The 20,780-nt window shown below is 43.7% G+C and overlaps 2 protein-coding genes across 2 annotated transcripts in view; one reads left to right on the plus strand and one right to left on the minus strand.

The window, feature by feature from the left end:
• Nucleotides 1-12,775, minus strand: part of LOC148825756 (antigen WC1.1-like) — a 60,196-nt gene extending 47,421 nt beyond the window's left edge. Inside the window, exons 1-5 of the mRNA XM_088926340.1 lie at nt 12,718-12,775; nt 9,404-9,502; nt 8,088-8,313; nt 1,105-1,439; nt 83-397 (exon numbers count right to left, since the gene is read on the minus strand). Coding sequence (XP_088782466.1) covers nt 83-397; nt 1,105-1,439; nt 8,088-8,313; nt 9,404-9,502; nt 12,718-12,775 — 1,033 coding nt within the window. The remainder of the gene's footprint in view (nt 1-82; nt 398-1,104; nt 1,440-8,087; nt 8,314-9,403; nt 9,503-12,717) is intronic.
• A 4,275-nt stretch (nt 12,776-17,050) lies between these two features.
• Nucleotides 17,051-20,520, plus strand: LOC148825760 (uncharacterized). The gene is made up of 7 exons (XM_088926284.1): nt 17,051-17,092; nt 17,415-17,501; nt 17,738-17,800; nt 18,415-18,507; nt 18,829-18,909; nt 19,521-19,889; nt 20,335-20,520. Exons 1-7 carry the CDS (start codon nt 17,051-17,053, stop codon nt 20,518-20,520), a joined length of 921 nt encoding a protein of 306 aa, XP_088782410.1.
• The last annotated feature ends 260 nt before the right edge of the window (nt 20,521-20,780 follow it).

Genomic DNA, 20,780 nt, shown 5'->3' on the forward strand with positions numbered 1-20,780 from the left:
AGAGATTTGGATTTGACCTCCTACTGATCTTTTTTTGAAGCTTTAATTAATTCTGAAAATGTAAATATGTATTGGTTCTTACTAGAACAAATGACTCCAGTGTCCTGCCTGTGAGAGCAAGCCACTCTGCCCCATGAAGAGACAGCACACTGAGAGAGATGTGTCTCATTGCCCCGGCAGTCAAACACATCAACCCCCCTTGATCCACTGCCTGGTCCAAACCAGGCCTGTCCTGGAGCTGCTACAGCCTCCCCACAGCCCAGCTGCTGGCAGAGAACACTGGCGTCTCTCAGGTCCCAGTACAGGTCACACACTGTCCTGTATTCACCGCGGTACTGCAGCTCCACCCGGCCAGAACAGGAGTCAGGGCCGCCCATCAGCCTGTAGCCACTGTATTCTGCAGACAGAACAGGTGACTCAGGAGCTGTAGAACATTAACACCACTCTAGACTTTATACAAAGGACGGGGGAGTCAGGAGCTGTATAGTATGAATGCAGTGTTATAATGGTTGATTTTAACAGTGTGTTCATTGTACAATAACTTCTCATAGTTACACATACTTATTGAATATTTAACTTCAGTACACAAGAGTAATTATCTGTCACACTGTGACAAACAAAGATGAATCAAGCAATGTGGAAATCACATGACCACAAGGCCACTGCCTGCTGCAGCTCGCTGACTGATCCAAAGATATTAGTTTGGGGTGCAATATACGGTGGCCCGAAATGCAAAAGACAAACAAATAAAACATGTGCAAATTGAAATGTCTTAAAATTACTAAATACCTTCAAAAAAGCAAGGACATACACACTAATGACTTTTGCCATTTTGTCTTTAGGTATTTAATTAAAAAAGATGATGTCACTGTAGAACAGACAATGCTCTCAAAGGTTAGTGGGCAAAGCTATGATGAAGAGAGCTAATTAGCCCACACTGCCCAGCGTGAGATACTGAAGTATTTACATAAGTGGGGATCAGTATAGACAGCAGTGCTCTCACCTGTACAGACCAGGCCGATCTCATTGCTGTGAGAACAGCTCAGAGTGAGATATTGAAGTGTTTATACAGCTGGGGATCAGTATAGACAGCAGTGCTCTCACCTGTACAGACCAGGCTGATGTCACTGCTGTGAGTGCAGCTCTGATGCTCCCTGGTTGAGGTGGGACAGTCATGGATTCTGGTCTCATTTCCCCAACACTGGATCTCCTCTGTCCTGATCAGCCTCTGCCCCTCTCCGAAATGAGCCCCTCTCAGCAGCTGTGCCGGAAATCCGCAGTCTAGTTGGCGACAGACGACCTCCGCGTCCTTCATGTCAAAGTCGGCCTCACAGATCGTACCCCAGGACGTCCCTCGCAGAACTTCGACTCTGCCAGAGCAGAGACTCCTGCCCCCTGCTAACCGCACTCCTGTACCTGAAGAGACATTAACACTTAATCTTCACAAGGGCGCAAAATATAAACTAAGGTTCTTATTAGTTTCCTTTCTAGTATTTACTTCATTAAAAACACCAGAGTGAACCCTCTGTGTGTTTGATGTGTCTCATTCTACTCTGGTGTGACAGATATGCCTGCTAGTTGTAATCTCAGTCTAGATTTACAGTTAGGGACACATACATCTACGTCCAGTACAATAGACTTGATCAGACATGTGACAGATGTATACACAAAGCATTTGACAAATTGTAGCAGTATTAAAGCACATTAACAGTGTGCGTAACATGATACAGTAAATTAAAGAGATAACTATGTGTAGATCTTCTGTATTAAATATTTTAATTCTAAACTTAAAACAGCTTGAAAACATCTTTTTTTATTCAGTCTAAAAGTTTCTGTAACATTTCTAAATGCTCAGAGACATAAATCGTTAAATTAAACTTTTTTAATTTGAGATAATTTTACATAGTCACAGCACCCTCTCATCCAGGAGGGGGTGCAGAGGGGCTGTCAGAGAGTTGGACTGGACTCTGTACAGACCTGAGATCTTGAGAGAGAATGAAGCAGGACTGAGATCTAGACAGACAGTAGGAGCAGCTCCTGGGGTCTCAACAGCAGTCAGAGAAACTGAAGCCTCATACCCAGATCTACCTTGAGATATGAAGCTTTAGCAACAATTAAAATCATCAGACAACGTGTACAAGTTGTACAAAGCCTGTATTCTGTAGCTCTTGGGATGTGGTAGCTCATAAGACTGTCAAATCTGGAGGTACTTTGCTGGGTTTAAATCTACTCAAGTGAATCCAATTGAGCTTCCTCTAGATGAGCTGCATTAAATCAAACTAAAAAATATCCATACTCCTGAGTCTCGATAAAGATTTTCACTACAACAGGCTGTCCAATAAAAAAGAAAACATCCAATAAAAAATACAAAAACATCTTGTTAAATGATCAAATCAGCCTGTTCCCTTTCCTTGGATATGATGCTGCCGGGGTTTTGAGAGTTTGACAGGTCTCTCACGTTCCCTCCAGCAGAAACATTTATTACTACAATATTAAAAATCTTTGGTTTATGGTGTCTCATAGACTGTGTGTCAGCTCTCTGCTTCTACTAGAAGTATCAACCCTACACTGGGCGAAAAGGCAGCCCGAAAACCCACTCTGTCACAGAGGTCTTATTACAGCTCTTGAGTAAGAAATGAAAGAGACTAGTACACACAGAATGACTGGTGTAGGTGTGTCTGAGTGCAGGATTCTTAAGTCTTTCTCTTTGTCATCACCAGGGCCATAGATACTGCTGAGGAGTCCATTGAAAATCTGTCAAACTTTTCCCAGAATCAGCTGAGACACAGGTCAGCATTCAGACTGGTGTCTTGACCATATGAGACTCAGCTCCAGATCCAACAAATTAAGCATTTAAACTATTATTATAAGTCCTGCTGCTCAGCATGTCCATAGATATTACTGAACTGCTGAAAAGAGAACCACCCATGGAACAAATAAAAACTTTAGAACAGTAGATTCTCATACAGCACGTCTCTCCCTCCAGGTTTCACACAGTTCAGAGACTGGAGCAGGACTGTCTGACCTGGGCACTGACACACACTCTGGACAAGACCAGCACTGTCACAGCCTGACACTGCTGGAGCAGGACAGTCAGACCTGGGCACTGACACACACTCTGGACAAGACCAGGACTGTCACAGCCTGGCACTGCTTGAGCAGGACTGTCTGAAATGGGCACTGACACACACACTGGACAAGACCAGGACTGTCACAGTCTGGCACTGCTGGAGCAGGACTGTCTGACCTGGGCACTGACACACACTCTAGACAAGACCAGGACTGTCACAGCCTGGCCTGGGCACTGACACACACTCTGGACAAGACCAGGACTGTCACAGCCTGGCACTGGTGGAGCAGGACTGTCTGACCTGGGCACTGACACACACTCTGGACAAGACCAGGACTGTCACAGTCTGGCACTGCTGGAGCAGGACTGTCTGACCTGGGCACTGACAGACACTCAGGACAAGACCAGGACTGTCACAGCCTGGCACTGCTGGAGCAGGACTGTCTGACCTGGGCATTGACAGACACTCAGGACAAGACCAGGACTGTCACAGCCTGGCACTGGTGGAGCAGGACTGTCTGACCTGGGCACTGACAGACACTCAGGACAAGACCAGGACTGTCACAGCCTGGCACTGGTGGAGCAGGACTGTCTGACCTGGGCACTGACAGACACTCAGGACAAGACCAGGACTGTCACAGCCTGGGACTGCTAGAGCAGGACTTTATGACCTGGACACTGACAGACCAGGACTACCACAGCCTGGGACTGCTAGAGCAGGACTGTATGACCTGGACACTGACAGACCAGGACTACCACAGCCTGGAACTGCTAGAGCAGGACTGTCTGAACTCGGCACTCACAGACACTCTGGACAAGACCACAGACTGGCACTGTGAGTTGTCACAGACTGGAACTGCTAGTGCAACTGTCTATCCTGGAACGTTGTTTCTTCAAAGGGAATTTGTCTTGCACATCATGAGCTCACAACAAATACAAGAATAGTCCAACACCATAACTCAAAATAACATTCAATTTGTATTCCTACAAATTGGAATACAAATTGTGCACTCCTACAGTACTATAAGGTTAAACCAACCAAAAAAGAGTACCTTCCAAAGAGTCAGACAACATTAATATCTCTACCTGCAAACATTTTTAGATTGTTCAAAAACTGAATGCTTTTAGTTGTAAAGAAGATTAATGTTTGTAATCTTTATACAGGGAATTGGGTACCCCCTCATAGATTCCTCTGAGACATCTGGTCCTGAAACTGTCCACACTGACCAGGATGGAATTTCTCAGTCTGTTGTAACTGTCAAACAACTGGTCCTGAAACTCTAAACACTGACCAGAACAGTCCCTCAGTCAGCTGGACCTGAAAATGTCCACACTGACATGAACAGAGTCCCTCAGTCAGCCGGTCCTGAAACTGTCCACACTGACCAGGATAGAGTCCATGTGTCAGTTGGAACTGAAACTGTCCACACTGACTAGAACAGAGTCCCTCTGTCAGCTGGACCTGAAACTGCCCACACTGAAGGATAGAGTCCCTCAGTCTGCTTTAACTGTCAATCAGCTGGACCTGAAACTGTCCACACTGACCAGGACAGAGTTCCTTATTTAGCTGAACCTGAAACTGTCCACACTGACAAGGATAGAGTCCATCAGTCAGCTGTTCCTGAAACTGTCCAAACTGACCAGGATAGAGTTTCTCAGTCAGCTGGACCTGAAACTGTCCACACTGACCAGGAGAGAGTCCGTCAGTCAGCTGGACCTGAAACTGTCCACACTGACCAGGATAGAGCCCCCCAGTCAGCTGGACCTGAAACTGTCCATACTGACAAGGATGGAGTCCATCAGTCAGCTGGTGCTGAAGCTGTCCACAATGACCAGGATAGAGTTTCTCAGTCAGCTAGGCTTTACACAGTCCACAATGACCAGTATAGAGTCCCGCAGTCAGCCTGTCCTGAAACCGTTCAGAGTGACTAGGATAGAGTCTCTCAGTCTGCTGGACCTTAAGCAGTCCTCACTGACCAGGAGAGAGTCATTCAGTCTGCTTTAACAGTCAAACACTGGGAAAAACTAAGGTTGCTGCTGGAAGAGGTGTTAGTGGGGCCAGCAGGGGGCACTCACCCTGCGGTCCATGTGGGTCCTAATGTCCCAGTATAGTGACGGGGACACTATACTGTAAACAGGCGCCGTCCTTCGGATGAGACGTAAAACCGAGGTCCTGACTCTCTGTGGTCATTAAAAATCCCAGGGAGCTTCTTGAAAAGAGTAGGGGTGTAACCCCGGTGTCCTGCCCAAAATTTCCAATTGGCCCTTACCAATCATGGCCTCCTAATAATCCCCCTCTATGAATTGGCTACATTACTCTGCTCTCCTCCCCACTGATAGCTGATGTGTGGTGAGCGTTCTGGCGCACTATGGCTGCCGTCGCATCATCCAGGTGGATGCTGCACATTGGTGGTGGTGGAGGGGAGTCCCCATTACCTGTAAAGAGCTTTGAGTGGAGTGTCCAGAAAAGCGCTATATAAGTGTAAGCAATTATTATTATTATTAAACAGCTGGTCCTGAAACTGTCCACACAGACCACAACAGAGTCCCTCAGTCAGCCTGTCCTGAAAATGTCCACACTGACAAGGAGAGAGTCCCTCACTCAGCTGGAACCTGAAGCTGTCCACACTGACCAGGACAGAGAACCCTTAATCAGCTAGTCCTGAAACTTTACATCCTGACCAGGACCAGACAAGACCACTGACCAGACCAGAGTCTCTCAGTCAACTGGTCCTGAAACTATCCATACTGACCAGGACAGAGTCATTAGTCAGCTGGTTCTGAATATATTCTTTAGATCAGCACTATTGAGACTGCATCAGAGATGTGAGATGACCACAGTGTGATATCTCCCTGGAATAAAGGTGACTGATGTTGTCTGTAAAGTCAGAAGACTCTTAGCTAAGGCCAGTGACCAGTAACCCTGTTCCTTTCAATGCAGGTACAAATGATATTGGTGTAAATCATATTGTTATAAATAACATTCTTAAAGGTGTGAAATTCAGACACATTGGCAACAAAGAGAAGAACATCACTAGATTTTCTCAGTAGATCTACAAAATCCAGGGTAAGGAAAACTACAAATTTCATTCTGTGAACAACATACTGGATGTGTTAACACATTGATATGCCAAATAGGGCACTGATCCAGGTGGGTGCATGTAGTCAACACAGACTGTTGGCTCATTTTTACTCACTCTGCTTCAAGAATATGGGTATCATCAAAATCCCATCTTTGGAGAACAGGATTCGTGGTGACCACACTTCCCTCTAATCATTAACCTAACTGACGATCTCTAATCCCATTGCTCACAATACCCTAGGCTACACCTCAGTGGTATAATTGTTTTCTTACCTCGTTCTGCTCTGTAATCTCCTCCAAGGTCATGCCCGAGGTCTCAGAGCAGAGAGACATGGACAGCTGCCTGTCACACTAATCCCCTTGTGGGGTAGTAGCAATGCAAACCCTCTTCCAGTAGGACCCATTTGTCCTGAACTGCTCTACCTCCCTCATTACCTTACCAGTGGTCCAAAAAGGCAATGACTGAGCCTGTTTGTGTTTCAGAGCCTTCTCCAGCTCCTTGGTGCATCACTCTCTCTGAGAGCCAGGCTCCTTGGCGCAGCACTAACACACTAGCAGCTGTGTTCTGCTAGGCTGCTCTTCAAAATTGTGGTGGCATACAGCTGTCAGCACCTCGACCCTGTGACACCAGGCTACAGTACGTCTCACACATACATCAAATGCTAAATAACAGTAGGCATATGCCACAGAGAAATAACTGCGGTTAATAATATTCCAACACTGTGTAATGAAATTAAGAATTTATTTTGAAGACATGGATTTTATGAGAGACTTTAACTTTCCCCATATATGTAGATTAGAAAAAACCTATAAGAAATGTAGGAACAGAAAACAAAATGGAAGATGGATAGTGACAGCTTTCTTGTCCAGTTGGTTAGAGAATCTACAAGAGGAAATGCTTATTTAAATCTATTTTTTTAACAATCAAGACAGAGAGTAACAAAAGTGAGAATAATTATGGAACTGCAATAATAATATGGTGTGCTTTAAAGTACATTTTGAAACTGAACAGGTTGAGACCAATCTCACAAATTTACAGAAAGCAGATTATGAAGCAATTCTGAGACAAGTAGAACATCTGTTGTAGCAGAGATACAACAGATATTAATATGCAGATCTGACCAATTCAGCACTGTTTAATGAAATTAACACACTAGAGTATGCAGCCCAAATGACAACATGTGGGTCATATTTTATCCTTTTTTAAGTCACTTGAGGGACATCAGTCACTTCATGTTAACAAACAGGCACTAGCTGATCCCTTTTGGCCAGTGTCTCTGTAACTTTATCCCCTGACACTGTGGTGCAATTCTGGTCACCGCTTAGGAAAAACAAAATAAACCGCTACACTAGTATCAGTCCATAAAAGGATAACCAGATACATATTGGGGTATTAAGGGATATTCTACACTGACAGGCTGAAGGAACAACACCTTTCTAGTCTTCAGGAGAGAGGGAAACTGACATATGTATTTAGAAATCCTCATGACATGGGCCATGGCAATGTCAACCCTGTGGACGTCAGAGAAACAAGGTGCAGAGGACAGAAGTGGAAACATTTAAAAGTGGAAACAGGATGTAGCTCTTTACACAAAAGGTTCTGGGGGTCTGGAACAAGATACCTAACAATTTGGTTGTAGCCAAAACCCTGCTTTCCTTTAACAAAGGTCTGAGAAAGAAAGAGGTCCCTGGATTAAAGAGCTACTGGAAGAAAAATAAAATAAGATAAATGAACTCCTCACATTTCTAAATAGTATTACATTATTGTTATATTTAATGTTTTATCTCTTATTATTTAACCGAGAGAGATGTATTTTTTATAAGATAATATTCATTGTTGAATGCAGGCTGTTACCTGAACAGATTACTCCAACATCATAATTGTGGGAATAAACTGTTGATCGCGAGCCACAGTCCCTCAGCGCAGACTCTGACCCTTTGCAGGAGATGTGACTCAGCAGGACTGATCCTGATCCTTGTCCAAACTGAGCTCCTCCTGGTGCTGAAACAGCAGATCCACAGCCCAGCTGTCTGCACACCACTGCAGCATCATCCAGATCCCAGCCACTGTCATCAATCGTCCCCCACTGTCCACTGCGATGAATCTCCACTGTCCCCTCACAGGGACTGGCACCGTTCACCAACCTCACATCAGTGCTGCCTGGAAAGAGAGGACAGGATCTAATAACACAATGTCTGGAGAGACAGACAAACTGATTAATACACACACTGACTCACACAACTAATGTCATTGACATGAGAGAAAAAGGTTGAATTGTATGTTTGAAAAAATTGAATTATTGCTACATTTTTTCTATAATCCAGGAGCTGTTGTCATGACAGCAGACAGTGACTATATGACATCAGAAATCTGTGACTTGTGTTGTAGTGGTTCTGGGAGCTGGGGTTACTGCACTGGACCTTGGTTATAACGACTTCATGATGTCAAAGTGCTGGGACTTGTGTTACTTGGATTTTGGGAGCTATTGTCACCACGGTAGACAGTGGACAGCTGTAATGACTGTATGACTTCAAACAGCTGAAGCAGTGTTTAAGCATTTCTGGAAACTGTGATCACTACGGCTGGTCAGGTCCAAGTCAAGCATTGTGAGCAGATCGTTCCTAAAATACCTGTCCTGGATGACCCTTCCTCTGGTCCTCTTACAACACTCTACTCAAAGTTCTTTACAGGTAATGGGGACTCCCCTCCACCACCACCAGGATGATGCAACAGCAGCCAGTACACTCACCACACATCAGTTCTCAGTGGGAAGGAGAACGGAGTTGTGAAGCCAAATCATAGATGGGGATTATAAGTAGACCATGTTTCATGAAGGCCAGAGTGAGAGTTGGCCAAGACAAAGGGGGAAAACACCTCTTCTCTTCTCAAGATACACCCTGGGACTTTCAATAACCATAGACAATAAAGAGTTTTTACGTCCCATGTTAAAAACATTGTGTTTTTTACAGTAGAGTGTCTCCATCACTATACTGGTGTGTTAGGACTCACACTGACCATAGAATGAATGCCCCCTTACTGGTCCCATTAAAACCTCTTCCAGCAGCAACTTTAACTTTCCCAGGAGGCAACCCATCCAGGAACTGGCCAGGCTCACACCTTCTGAGGGGGTTTCCAGGTGTCAATTGCAGGGTTATATAGCTGATGTCAAAGCAACTTTTTAACTTATGGTCATTACAGCAGTCAGTGGCAACAATGACTGTGTGCCCCAGTTTCTGTATGGTGTGCTTACTATAGTCAACAGTGACTGTAATGACTGTGTTCCTTCTTGGTGCTATGGTCACTATAGTGGACAGCGACTGTAATGACTGTTTCCCTGTGTTCCTATGAGCTGTGGTCAACACATCAACACACCGGTCAGTAGATTTAATGACTGTGTTCCTAGTTTTTGGGAGATATCGGTACCTCAATGGACAGTGGCTTTAATTACTATATTTTTGGTCTGTCCCAGCTCCTGTGACAAGAGGGGTTTCACAAACACTGATACTGACAGTCATTGTATGATTGTGATGTTGAAAAACTGCTAAAAAGTCCTGCAGTTATGAATCTCTACATGATTACCTGTTTAATATTTCAAAACTTAAATCATATTATATTAATTAACTAAATATACTGATGGAAAAAAGAAATGCAACACCTCCCCTCCGCACTCTGGCCTTCTGCATGGAACAGGCTGAAGAGTGACTCAGTCGTGAAGAGGACCTGATGCCACTGCTGATGAGTCCATCGCAGCCCCTGTCTGGCCCAAGCCAGTCGGGTGTGACGTCTAGAAGGTGTGAGCAGAGGGCCTCTGACAGGTCGCCTTGCTCTAAGGCCAGCACCATTTAGCCTCACTCTCCTGTCACTGATGCAGGCATTATGTCTGCCGACAGTTTCAGCAGCAGTACAGGTGGTAGATCTGAAACAATCTCTCAGATGGTCTGATGTGGCAGTTCTGCTCTGGTCTGGTCACTTGAGGGTGACCGGATCTTGGACAGACATCTGTCCTGCTGGTGTGCTGAAACCTTCTCTGCAGTTGGGACACAGTGGAACGGCTTACTCCATAGTGTCTGACAATATGGGCATATGACATGCCTGCCTGCAGCATGCCAATGGCCCTCTCCTTTGCTTCTGGTGACATTCGAGGCATTATGGAATGCACAGAAAACTAAGAAATGTGGCCTTTATCTTGCAGTGACTTAAGCTTTGAATTAAGACCTTTTTAAAGGTGTACTGATCAAGCATTGTTACACCTGGACCTCATTGGGTAAAAGTTCACCTAACGAGCTTTTGTGTGATTGGAAAGTTGCAATGCCTCACTGCACAAGCTGTAGTGCTGGTCAGAGGGATTAAAACAAATTGACAACTTTTTTGTAAAAGGACATAAGTTTTAACTATAGTATTCGCATTCCAGAAAATGTTTCTTTTTTCCATCAGCATATTTAATTGGCATTACCCTTACGTAAATACTTACATATTTTTATACATTTCTAATGTACACAGAACAAATACACATTCTTATTAAAACGTCGCAATATGCAAAAATAACCCGTTATTATGATACTAAGATTAAATCTAAAAATACAAACTAAATTAATTAGCTGTGAAATAGCAGTCAAATCCTGTATTAACATAAACCACAACTTCCATTTTTTAATTCTTGTTATAATATGACATTCTACTGTAGCTCTTAAATTATTGCTATTACACCTCAGTTTCAAATAAGACACCAGTTTCTAATAATGCAGCATCCATACTAACAATTTTTACAACTGTTATTACATTCTGCATTTTCTGACTTTCAAATCAGTAAAGAATGTTTCATTTGCATTACAGCATGCCTCTTCAATCTCTTAACACAGAAAACCCAGTCTACATGAACCAGATAGTACTAATATTTTAACACTTCAAAAACTACAATTGTCCTAGCACTCCAGTACTTTACATTTTTAAAACATAATTATATAACTTCCTATCACAATGGAACACCTATTCCTGTAAAACAGAGGAAATATTTGTTTTCACAACAAATGAATCTCACACATCTAAAAGACAGATTAAGGCTGTGTGAGATTCATTTGTTGTGACTGTTTGAACAAACAAGTGACATAATGACAGCATTAAAACTCCAGTCTTAATTATCGCACGTAAATGCTTTAATATTTAGTTGTTAATAACACACTTACTGTTTATCTATTAAAACATCAGTCTTTAATACTAAAATATCAGAATCTCAAAAATATTCTAGTCTTTAATAACACACTTATTCTATTACTATTTCTGTCTGTAATAATAAAATATCTGTGTCTTAATAATACTCTAGTCTTTAATAACACACTAATATTTGTTAATACACCAGTCTGTAATAATAGCTTGTACAACGTTCAGCACAATAAAACAATAAACATCCCAGGTAAATATTTCTGATTCACCCTGTATGGTATAATATTATTATAGAACTATTTTTCTTTATTGCTCACACATCTTCTGTTTTCACGTAAATGAAGAATGTCTCACATGTTCCAGCAAATCACTCAAATTGCTGCTACTATATGAAGAATTGTATTATTGTTATTATTTGTACATAATGTTTTAAGAGATTAGCACACAAAATATTTTCACAAATTATCAATAGAGGATGATTGTGACCAACCGCTACTATAGATGATTAACACGGCAGCAATTAATAACCCAATCCTGACCCAGCCTGACACAGTGTAGTGTATTACCAACGTAAATATGGAATTAACTGACAAGTAATTAAGTAAATTAAGTGCCTTGGGGCAACCCTGTTGTGAAAGTCATGATATAAAAATAAATTGAATTGAATTGAAGTATACTGGGGAGATGAGTGGAGTACATGTAGCACCCATGGTGTAAATATTAATTATGTTTCCTATATTAAATTATACTAAATAAATATTAATAAAATTATTGTAGATTGTTAACTTTTTTGGAACTAACAAGCCCAGAAAATGTAATTTGGAACAAATTTGGATAAAATACCACAGTTTCATTTAAAATAAATTATCCATTTTCCAAATTCGCTCATTTTCCCATTATTTTTTGCTCCATTTCCATCTAAAACTATAACCATATGATTGTACATTGATGGAAATGAAATTATTCATACAGTGCTTTAAAAAAAAATGTTCTAGGCAATAGCTTTTTTTCCCTGAATTATACTATCAGAATAAAATTAATTATAATATTAATAATTTCAGATGTATTATTTTAATAATATTTCAATAAAATCCTATAGAGCTGAATTTAAAATAAAACACAAAGATCTCAACTTAAAACGTTTCTAAGCAACTAATTATGTTTCTGCACACACAGACTTAGAAAAAAATACATAATTATTTTGAAAAATACAGACACATTTTAAGGTAAATTATTAATTTTTCTACCCACTTCTTGCTACTTTTCCATCTAAACTTTAATTCCAGTTATTGTCTGTCTGTCTGTCTGGACCTCGCAACCCAAACTATTTAAAACAATACTTTTTCATCTAAAATATTAATTGCACTTGTTGTCTGTTTGGAGAGGAGAAGACTGGACACTTACTGGCAGAGCTGTGCAGCACAAGGACAGCAAGAGAGAAGATGGACACGCAGCTCTCCATCATCATCAGGACAGAGCGCAGCTGAGACCCCTGTCTTCACCCCTGAGCCCACAGGGCAACTGAGCTGCTGCTCCGCACCCCAGACCCCCAGTAACAACACAGCCCCCCACCCCGCCAATCACACACAGCACTGCCTTTTCAGACTGACAGCAGGAACCTCTCACACAGAGCAACGGCCAATCACACAGGGCCCTTTCAGTCTTCTCCATATATATCAGAGACACATCACTGTTTCCTCTCCCTGAAGACACTCCCAGCAGCGCGAAGGAGAGGAGAGACAGGAGCAGCTCTGTGTCTCACTGGAGGAAACACAGATACAGATACAGACAGCAGGGCTGCAGGTGCTGCAGGGGCAGGAAGAGATCAGATATTAAACTAAAAAAATTGTAGAAAAGTATTATAATTTTAAATCAGTATCAAGATAATCAATTATGTATATATTGCCCTGTAATTCTTGCTGTCTGTATCAGGAAGTGTCTAGTGACTGGTGTCCAGAATGTGGTCCTGTCTTGTTGTCTGTGTCAGGCAGTGTCCAGTGGCTGGTGTCTTGAATATGGTCCTGTCTTGCTGTCGGTGTCAAGCAGTGTCCAATGACTAGTGTCCTGCAGTGAGTCACAGAGTTGTTGTGTCTCCAGACAGTAATGTCTTCTGGTCATGGTCAAGGGCAGTGTGAGGAGAGCCTGTGCTCAAGGAGGCAGTGAGGTCATTCAGGTCAGCACAGGAATACAGAGACAAGGTGGACTGAATAAGAACTGGCTGTCCTGTGACTGTGATCAATAATTTAAATGAAAAAGAAAGAAAAGCTCAGCAGTGATTGTCCCCTATGTACTGAGCCTGTTGGACAGCAGCTCTTCCAGTTGAGTCCCTCAGACCCTGAGTCTGTCCCTGCGCAGCTCCAGTCCACACAGATGTTCCAACCCGTCCAGCTGTGGCCCCAGTGTCTCTCTGTGTGGAGCCGACTGCGTGACTGAGACTTTCTAACAGCACAGTGGAGCTGAACTGATACTGATACACTGATACACCCCCAGTCTGAACAGTGTGAGGGCACAGCTCACATCCTCTTCCTTATTATTATAGGTAGTAGGAGCAGCAGTAGGAGCAGCAGTAAAATATTAGTAGTAGCAGTGGCAGCAGCAGTTGTGGTAGCAGTAGTAGTATTAGCAGTTATGCTGTATTTAAACTCTCCTGTTCAATATAGCAGAGTTCTTGTGTTACAGCTTCACCATAATAGCTGCAGCAGCAGGAGCCACAGAGCAGGAGTCAGTTTCAAATTTGAAAAAGCAACAAAATTATGAAAAAAAAAGTTCAGTCCTTGTTAATACAGTGGTGATTTAAGGCAGAGCTTCACTGGAGCTACTGGTCAGGCTCTGCAGTGAGTCTGTGGTTTGTGCTCCTCCGAGCTCTTCCAGCACAGGAAGCCAGGCTGTACTGTGAGGCTGTGGGTGTCAGTGTGATGAGGCAGCTGAGAGCTGAGCTGTACAGGGAGACACACAGGGAGTCCAGTGTTCAGAGCTCCAGTGCTGCACAGGGAGACACAGGAGAGTCCAGTGTTCAGAGCTCTACAGAGTGACAGGTCCTCTCCTCAAACAGTGCTGTCAGTGTATCTCTCGGAGCTGAAAAGGAGGTGCTTTTCCTGTCAGAATGGAGGGTGACTCTCAGAGCTCCAGTGTCAGTATGAGGAGACGCTCTCAGACCTGACTGCTGCCAGAGCCTCTGAGCCTGAGTGGCCATGAGCCCTGAGCTCCTCAGCAGCTGAGAAAAGCCTCCTGTCTCCTGTGGTCACAGTGTGGTTGAACACCTGCACTGTCTTCCTGCTCCTTCTCCTCTCTCTCCCCCTTCCTGTCTCTCTCGCAGTGTGTGCTCTTATCTGTCCATCTCTCTCTCCTCTCTGCTTACTCTGACAGTCTGTGCAGAGTATCTGAAGGGGATGGAACATTGCTTGGCAAAGGAAAAGAATAAAAAAAGTATCTCCTCTCAGTCAGATTCACAGCTCAGACTCACACACAGAGCTCTGAGTCCCTCAGTACTTTACCCAAACTCCTACCTCCTGAACAGACAGAAGCTCATCTCCATCCTTCTCTTTATCCCGACAATTCAGAACCAGAGGACATTCAGACAATCAGTGCTGCTACATGAATAATATCAGACAGAACAGCCTGGACTCAGGTCACATCTCCCCCTTTTCTCCTTCCTCACAGCCTCTTAGAGACAGAGCAGAGCTCCTGGTTCTCCTCTCTGTGAAATGGGCTCAGGGGTCACTGATCTGGGCTCTGTTCCAGGTTAGAAGCAAGAAGTTTCTATTAACCCTTTCCAGGAACTCCAGCCCCTCAGTATTACTGCCCTGATTCATTGTCTTTACTGTAAGTCACTCCTCCAACCCTCTGTCAGAAGTGTTTTACTGAAAATTGAGCAATATGTGTTTATCTCTTATTATTATTTTTACTGATTTAATGAACAGCAGTATTGCTACTCTTATAAGTGTAATATGATTATCAGCAGCAGCAGACCAATGGTCTTGTCTACAATAGTGACCAGTTGACCAGTCTGTACCTCTGAGCAGTGGGACTCAGATCACACAGAAGACCTGTCTGTGTATTATTCCACACCAGCCCTGGGATACAGCGTCTCCAACACGTCTCTCACGGAGTCGTATAAATATACAGTTAAACAGAGTCTGATAACAGTTATACAGTTAATTAAATCACCAAACTGGCTGAGGAACTGAGAGTTCGAGTGGAAATAAAACCAGGAGATGCTCTTCAACCTTAAAAGCGCTTATTACAGGGACTTGTGCCCTTTCTCTTCTGCTCTACGGGAGTATGCTTTAGAACGCATTAGTCTGTGAAGTAAACTATTTTTTTTGTTTAATAAATTGTATTCCTCGGTTTGTCGGTCTCCTTCTCCAGCTGTTATGAATCGCCTCTCTTCACAGCCTGGTGTTTTTTCTTTTGGAGATGTTACAGTATATCTGTAAGAAAAGCCCCCCGGGCTCCGGACAGCGGAGACGCGCTCTGCTCTGTCAGAAAGAGCGCTGTGACGTCACAGACACCAGTCAGAGCGCCGGGATCAGAGAGCGAGACTGCGGGAGGAGCGCTGAGAGCTGAGAGGAGAGATATTGATCACTTATCTATCGACAACCAATTAATTCAACTAAAAAACCTTAGAATCATCGATTAACTTCACCGATTGGTGAGTACTGATTCTTTTCTTTCTTTAAATTCTTTAAATATCTAGAAAAGAGTCAATACAGCCTGTATCGATCAAATACCATAGTGCGTTTAGTGTTCATAATGTTCAATCCCAAATTAAAGAATGATTATTCAAATGATTGTTTAGAAATTGTATTCTAGAGCTTGAAAATTATATTCCAAGTTGATAAATTTGTGTAGGTAACAGTTTAAATGCATTTTCCACTGTTTACAAATTATAGGTATGGTAACCACGGCGACACGTGCCACATCACTGTGCCCAGCTAGGTGTCTCGCCTTCGTCACAAAGAGTGGTGTGACGTCACGGACTAATACTAATGCGAGTGTATTCATATTTAATATTAGTGAGAGTACAATCGGTAGCTTTAAAATTAATGCTAGTGTTCATGTCAGTATTAATGGTGATTGCGCTTCTGATAGTTTTGATGCCAGTATTCATGTTAATATTAGTTATAATTATAGAGTTACTGTTAGAGTATTTACACTAGTAGTCATGTTAGTTTTAGTGATAGCATTACTGTTATTATTAGTATTAGTAGTGTATTAGTAGTTTGTGTCAGTGATAATGATAGTGTAATTCTTAGTGATAGTGTTACTGTTTTAATGTTAGTGGCATTTGTGTTAGTGTTAGTTATACTGTATTTGTAGTTATGAGTGTGTGTGTATTTGTCTGTGTGTGTGTGTTGGTGTGTGTCTATAAGTATTTGTAGTCTATGTGTGTGTCTGTGAATGTGTGCGAGTATGTGTGTGAGTGTCTGATTGTGTATATAAATGTATGTTGTGTCTGTGAGTGTGTGTTGTGTCTGTGTGTGTGTCTGTGAATGTGTGTCTGTGAGTGTGTGTAGTGTATGTGTGTGTCTGTCAGTGTGTGAGTGTCTGTGTGTGTGTAATGTCTGTGTGTGAATATGTGTGGGTGGGTGTCATGCAGTGTGTGATAATGTATGTGATTGTGTGGGTGTATATCTGTCAGTGTGTGTGAGTGTGTGTGTAGGTGGGCTTGGGCTCCACTCGTGTGTCTGACAGAAGTGACCCATCAACAGGTGTTGAGGTCCAGAGTCGCCTGAGAATGGAACCACTTTCTAGATTCCAGACCAATGTCCAGAGAGCTGTGAGTGCTCTGTTTTTATCACTATTACTAGTAATGACAGCAGTAGTAGTATTAATATCAGAATTAGTATTAGAATTTGTAGTCATGGTCATAGTAGTAGCAGCAGAAGTAACAACAGTGGTAGTTGGATTATCCAAGCACTTACTCCAGGAACTACAGTATTACACATTTATACTCTATTTTCCAGGTATGTTTTGTAAAGTGCTTTGATGTTCTGGATTAAAAGGCAAAATATAAGAAAAAAATTGATAGATTGATTGATTGACTATGAGAGTGAAGTCTGGTCGAACTTGTTTGTCTAACTGAACTGTCCTGTCCACAGATGTCAACAGAGGTGAACAGAGAAGATGTCCAAACCCACCAGAGACTGGAGACAAGTTTGAGAGTCAGGCCCCAGACCCAGAGAGCTGTGAGTCCACTGCTGGTCTTCATATTGTGATTATTCCTCTTCTTCCTCCTCCTGAAATTAAAGCTCATCGCAGCAGCAGGGCTCTGTCGTCTTCTCTTGAGGAGGAGAAAGACTCTACCTGACAGTGTGTGCATCTGCGTGTGTGTTAGTGTGTGGGAGTGTGTGTCTGTGGGTGTGTGTGCTTGTGAGTCTAGTCCAGCCCGTGTCTGTAACAGAACTGTGTCTGACTTCCCCAGATCAGGAAGGAGGTAACAGGAGACTCAGCCAAAACAGGAGCCAGACCCAAGACCCCAAGAAAAGCAAGTCTGCATTATTATTATTATTATTAGTAGTAGTAGTAGTAGTAGTAGTGAGAGGGTGAGTGTGTGTGAGGTTGTGTGTGAGAGAGGGTGAGCATGTCTCAAACTCCATTCCTAGAGGGTCTGGTGCATCTGGTTTCCTGCCCAGAGGTCTTGGTTACAAGGTTGATCTAATTTTTTAATTAAACAAAAAATATTCTAATACTGTACCTTTATCCAGACCTTAAATATCCAACTGTGCCTTGAATATTTTGAGTCTTCAACAGTGAGAGACATCAAAATATATTATTAAACACATTATTTCCACATCTTCTTATGAAAATAATTAGATTAATTGTTTAATTGGCTAGCCCCGTTTGGAAAGAAAACCTGGAGATGCACCTGGCTCTCCAGGGATTGTGATTGGGCTTGAGACCCCTGGTCTAGCAGAACTGGCCCCTCAACAGGTCTCGGCAGGGATGTTGGGGATCATGAAGCGGTATAGACGAGGGCTGGACACTGCTTCTGAATCGAGGACAGACCACTGTCATGTAGGGTCATCTTGGCCCATGATGATGATGACAGTGTGTTTGTTTGTCTGTTTGTTTGTCTGTTAACTGTTTTCTCCTCCCCAGTGCCGCCAGGAGAATCTCCCTCAAGTGGAGAGAGGGATGGCCGAGCAGAGAGAAGGGTGTCACACCGAGACCTGGGGCAGATCTCACAGGAACGTGAGTATTGGCTTCAACAACATGGTTGGATAGCTTGTTCCACACACCCACCTCCCTCTATGTACAGTAGTGCCTCCTGTCCTGACTGTAGGGTCTCATCCAGCTCTCTCTTGAGATAAGCCAGGGTATCGGCTTCAACAACATGACTAGACAGCTTGTTCCACACCCCCACCCTCCTCTATGTAAAGAAGTGCCTCCTGCTCTCATTATTAAATGCTCTTCCCCAAGTATTAATTTTGTTAGACTAAGAATAAACCTGTACTGAGACACAAACTTGGTTGGCTTCTGCTGGTGAGACTAAAGCAGTCAACTTGTTGACAGGTCTCAAGAGAGACAGACGTGACCCTGAAAGGCCGGAGAGGGCCGACCGATACTGAGGCTCTGAGCAAAGATTCTTCCAGTGTAAGACAACCAATGTGTTCCGCTCAGGATGATGCAGATGATAGTGTAGATAATGAAGGTGGTTATGATGATGATGGTGGACATGATGATTGTCATGATGAAGAAGGATATGGTGATGAAGATGGTGGAGATCATTTATTAGAAATGTGATGAAGATGATGGTGACGAAGATAGTGGAGATTGTGATGGTGGAGGTGATGATGAAGGTGATGAAGATCGAAGGGGTTGTGATGGTGGAAGTGATGATGATGGTAATGCAAAATAGTGGAGATTGTGATGGTGGAGGTGGTGATGATGGTGACACAGTCATGCCTGTGTGTGGCTGTGTGTGACAGGGAAGGTGGGGTTGGATCAGGTCTGCCGCTGTCATCTGATAGGACTGTCAGAGGAAGAGGGAGCAGACTCCCCCTGCGTCTCACCCCAGGCAGCCGAGAGCTGCAAGTCTGTGAGCCTGATATGTCTGTGACGTCTGTCGAAAGTTTGGTTTCAGCTGCAATGATGGTGACTGTGATTGCTGGGAGACCAGGGGCAGGGCTTGGTCCTCCTGGAGAAGACCCTCTCAGTTTTCTCTCAGTCCTCCTCATGCCCTCTCTGTGCCCCTGTCCCCTCAGGCCAGCCAGCCAATCACCAGGCAGGAGACCGAGACCCAGCTGTGGAACTACCCTAAGGGCCCGGAGAGGGATCTGCAGAAGGACAGGGCATGGACCTCCTCCTTGGCAGCCCACATACCCCATTGCTCGCCCCCTCACCCACCCCCTCACCCACCCCCTGGTACACCCGCTCACCCGGGCCTGACCCCAGCGGCCCTGTGGCGGCTCAGGGAGGGCCTGCAGGTCGAGCTAGAGCGGCTGCTCCAGGAGGAGGAGATACGGGTGCGGACCTGGGCTCAGAACATGATATCATCTATCCAGCTGGACTGCCTGGCGCTGTACAATGAAGTCCTGCCTGACTTTGAATCAGAGGGTGCATACGCGGGATTGGTAAGTCCCTTAAACCCCTCCCCCTTGCTTGAATCACACTGAGGTACGCAGGGGCTGGGGCGACTCACCTCTCCAAGACACCTGCGTCATTCCACTCCCATTTCACCTCAACATGGTTCTGAGAAAATCTCCCGTCCCCAAGGGGAGAGAGACAGGAGCCGGGCTGGGCCTCCAGCCCTCTGTTTATTCAAGATTATTGCCTCAGGAGGTGGGTGAGGTGGAAGACACACTGTCTACAGATCACCACTAGGGACAGCGTAAAGCAGGGGGTGAGACTCTTGATCATGGATAAGGATAACAGTGGGATGACTCCCCCTCTCTTGACTCACTGCCTACTGATGATGTTATGTCACTCCAGCTCCTCCTCATGGTGGTGGCTGCAGTCAGGCAATTTGGAGAATCATTGAGGGATGATGATGAATATTCACCTTTCTTGTTCTCCCAGGACACAGGAATCATGAAGCAGGAAAGCTATGAGGAGGTGAAAGAGGCGCTGAAATCCTACTTCGAAAATACAATGGCCAGGTGTGACTTATCTGAGGTGGACAAGTGCTTCCGCCAGGCTGCAGCCGAGCTTGACCTTATCCTGCAGAAGTACCTGGGAGATGTTGTGGCCGAGGTCTGTGAATAGCAGGTTTATTTTGATAAAAGACATTTCTCATCCCCTTCTATTGTTGGTGTCTATTTCATGTAAAGGATTTGACTTGAAAATGAAACATTTAATTGACTTACAGGGAGTCTTCTTTAAGATGTGTATCGGATAGCTCTCCACTGTCACTTTACTGGACTTTTGAAGTAACCAATCTACAATGAAAATATATAGTGCATATCTTAAGGAAAATAAAGAGAAATCCGTGTGCTGATTGTCACCAAAAATGTCACAAATTAACC

The sequence above is a fragment of the Atractosteus spatula genome, chromosome 10 (genome assembly GCF_055471065.1).
Source record: "Atractosteus spatula isolate fAtrSpa1 chromosome 10, fAtrSpa1.hap1, whole genome shotgun sequence".
NCBI classification, from domain to species: domain Eukaryota; kingdom Metazoa; phylum Chordata; class Actinopteri; order Semionotiformes; family Lepisosteidae; genus Atractosteus; species Atractosteus spatula.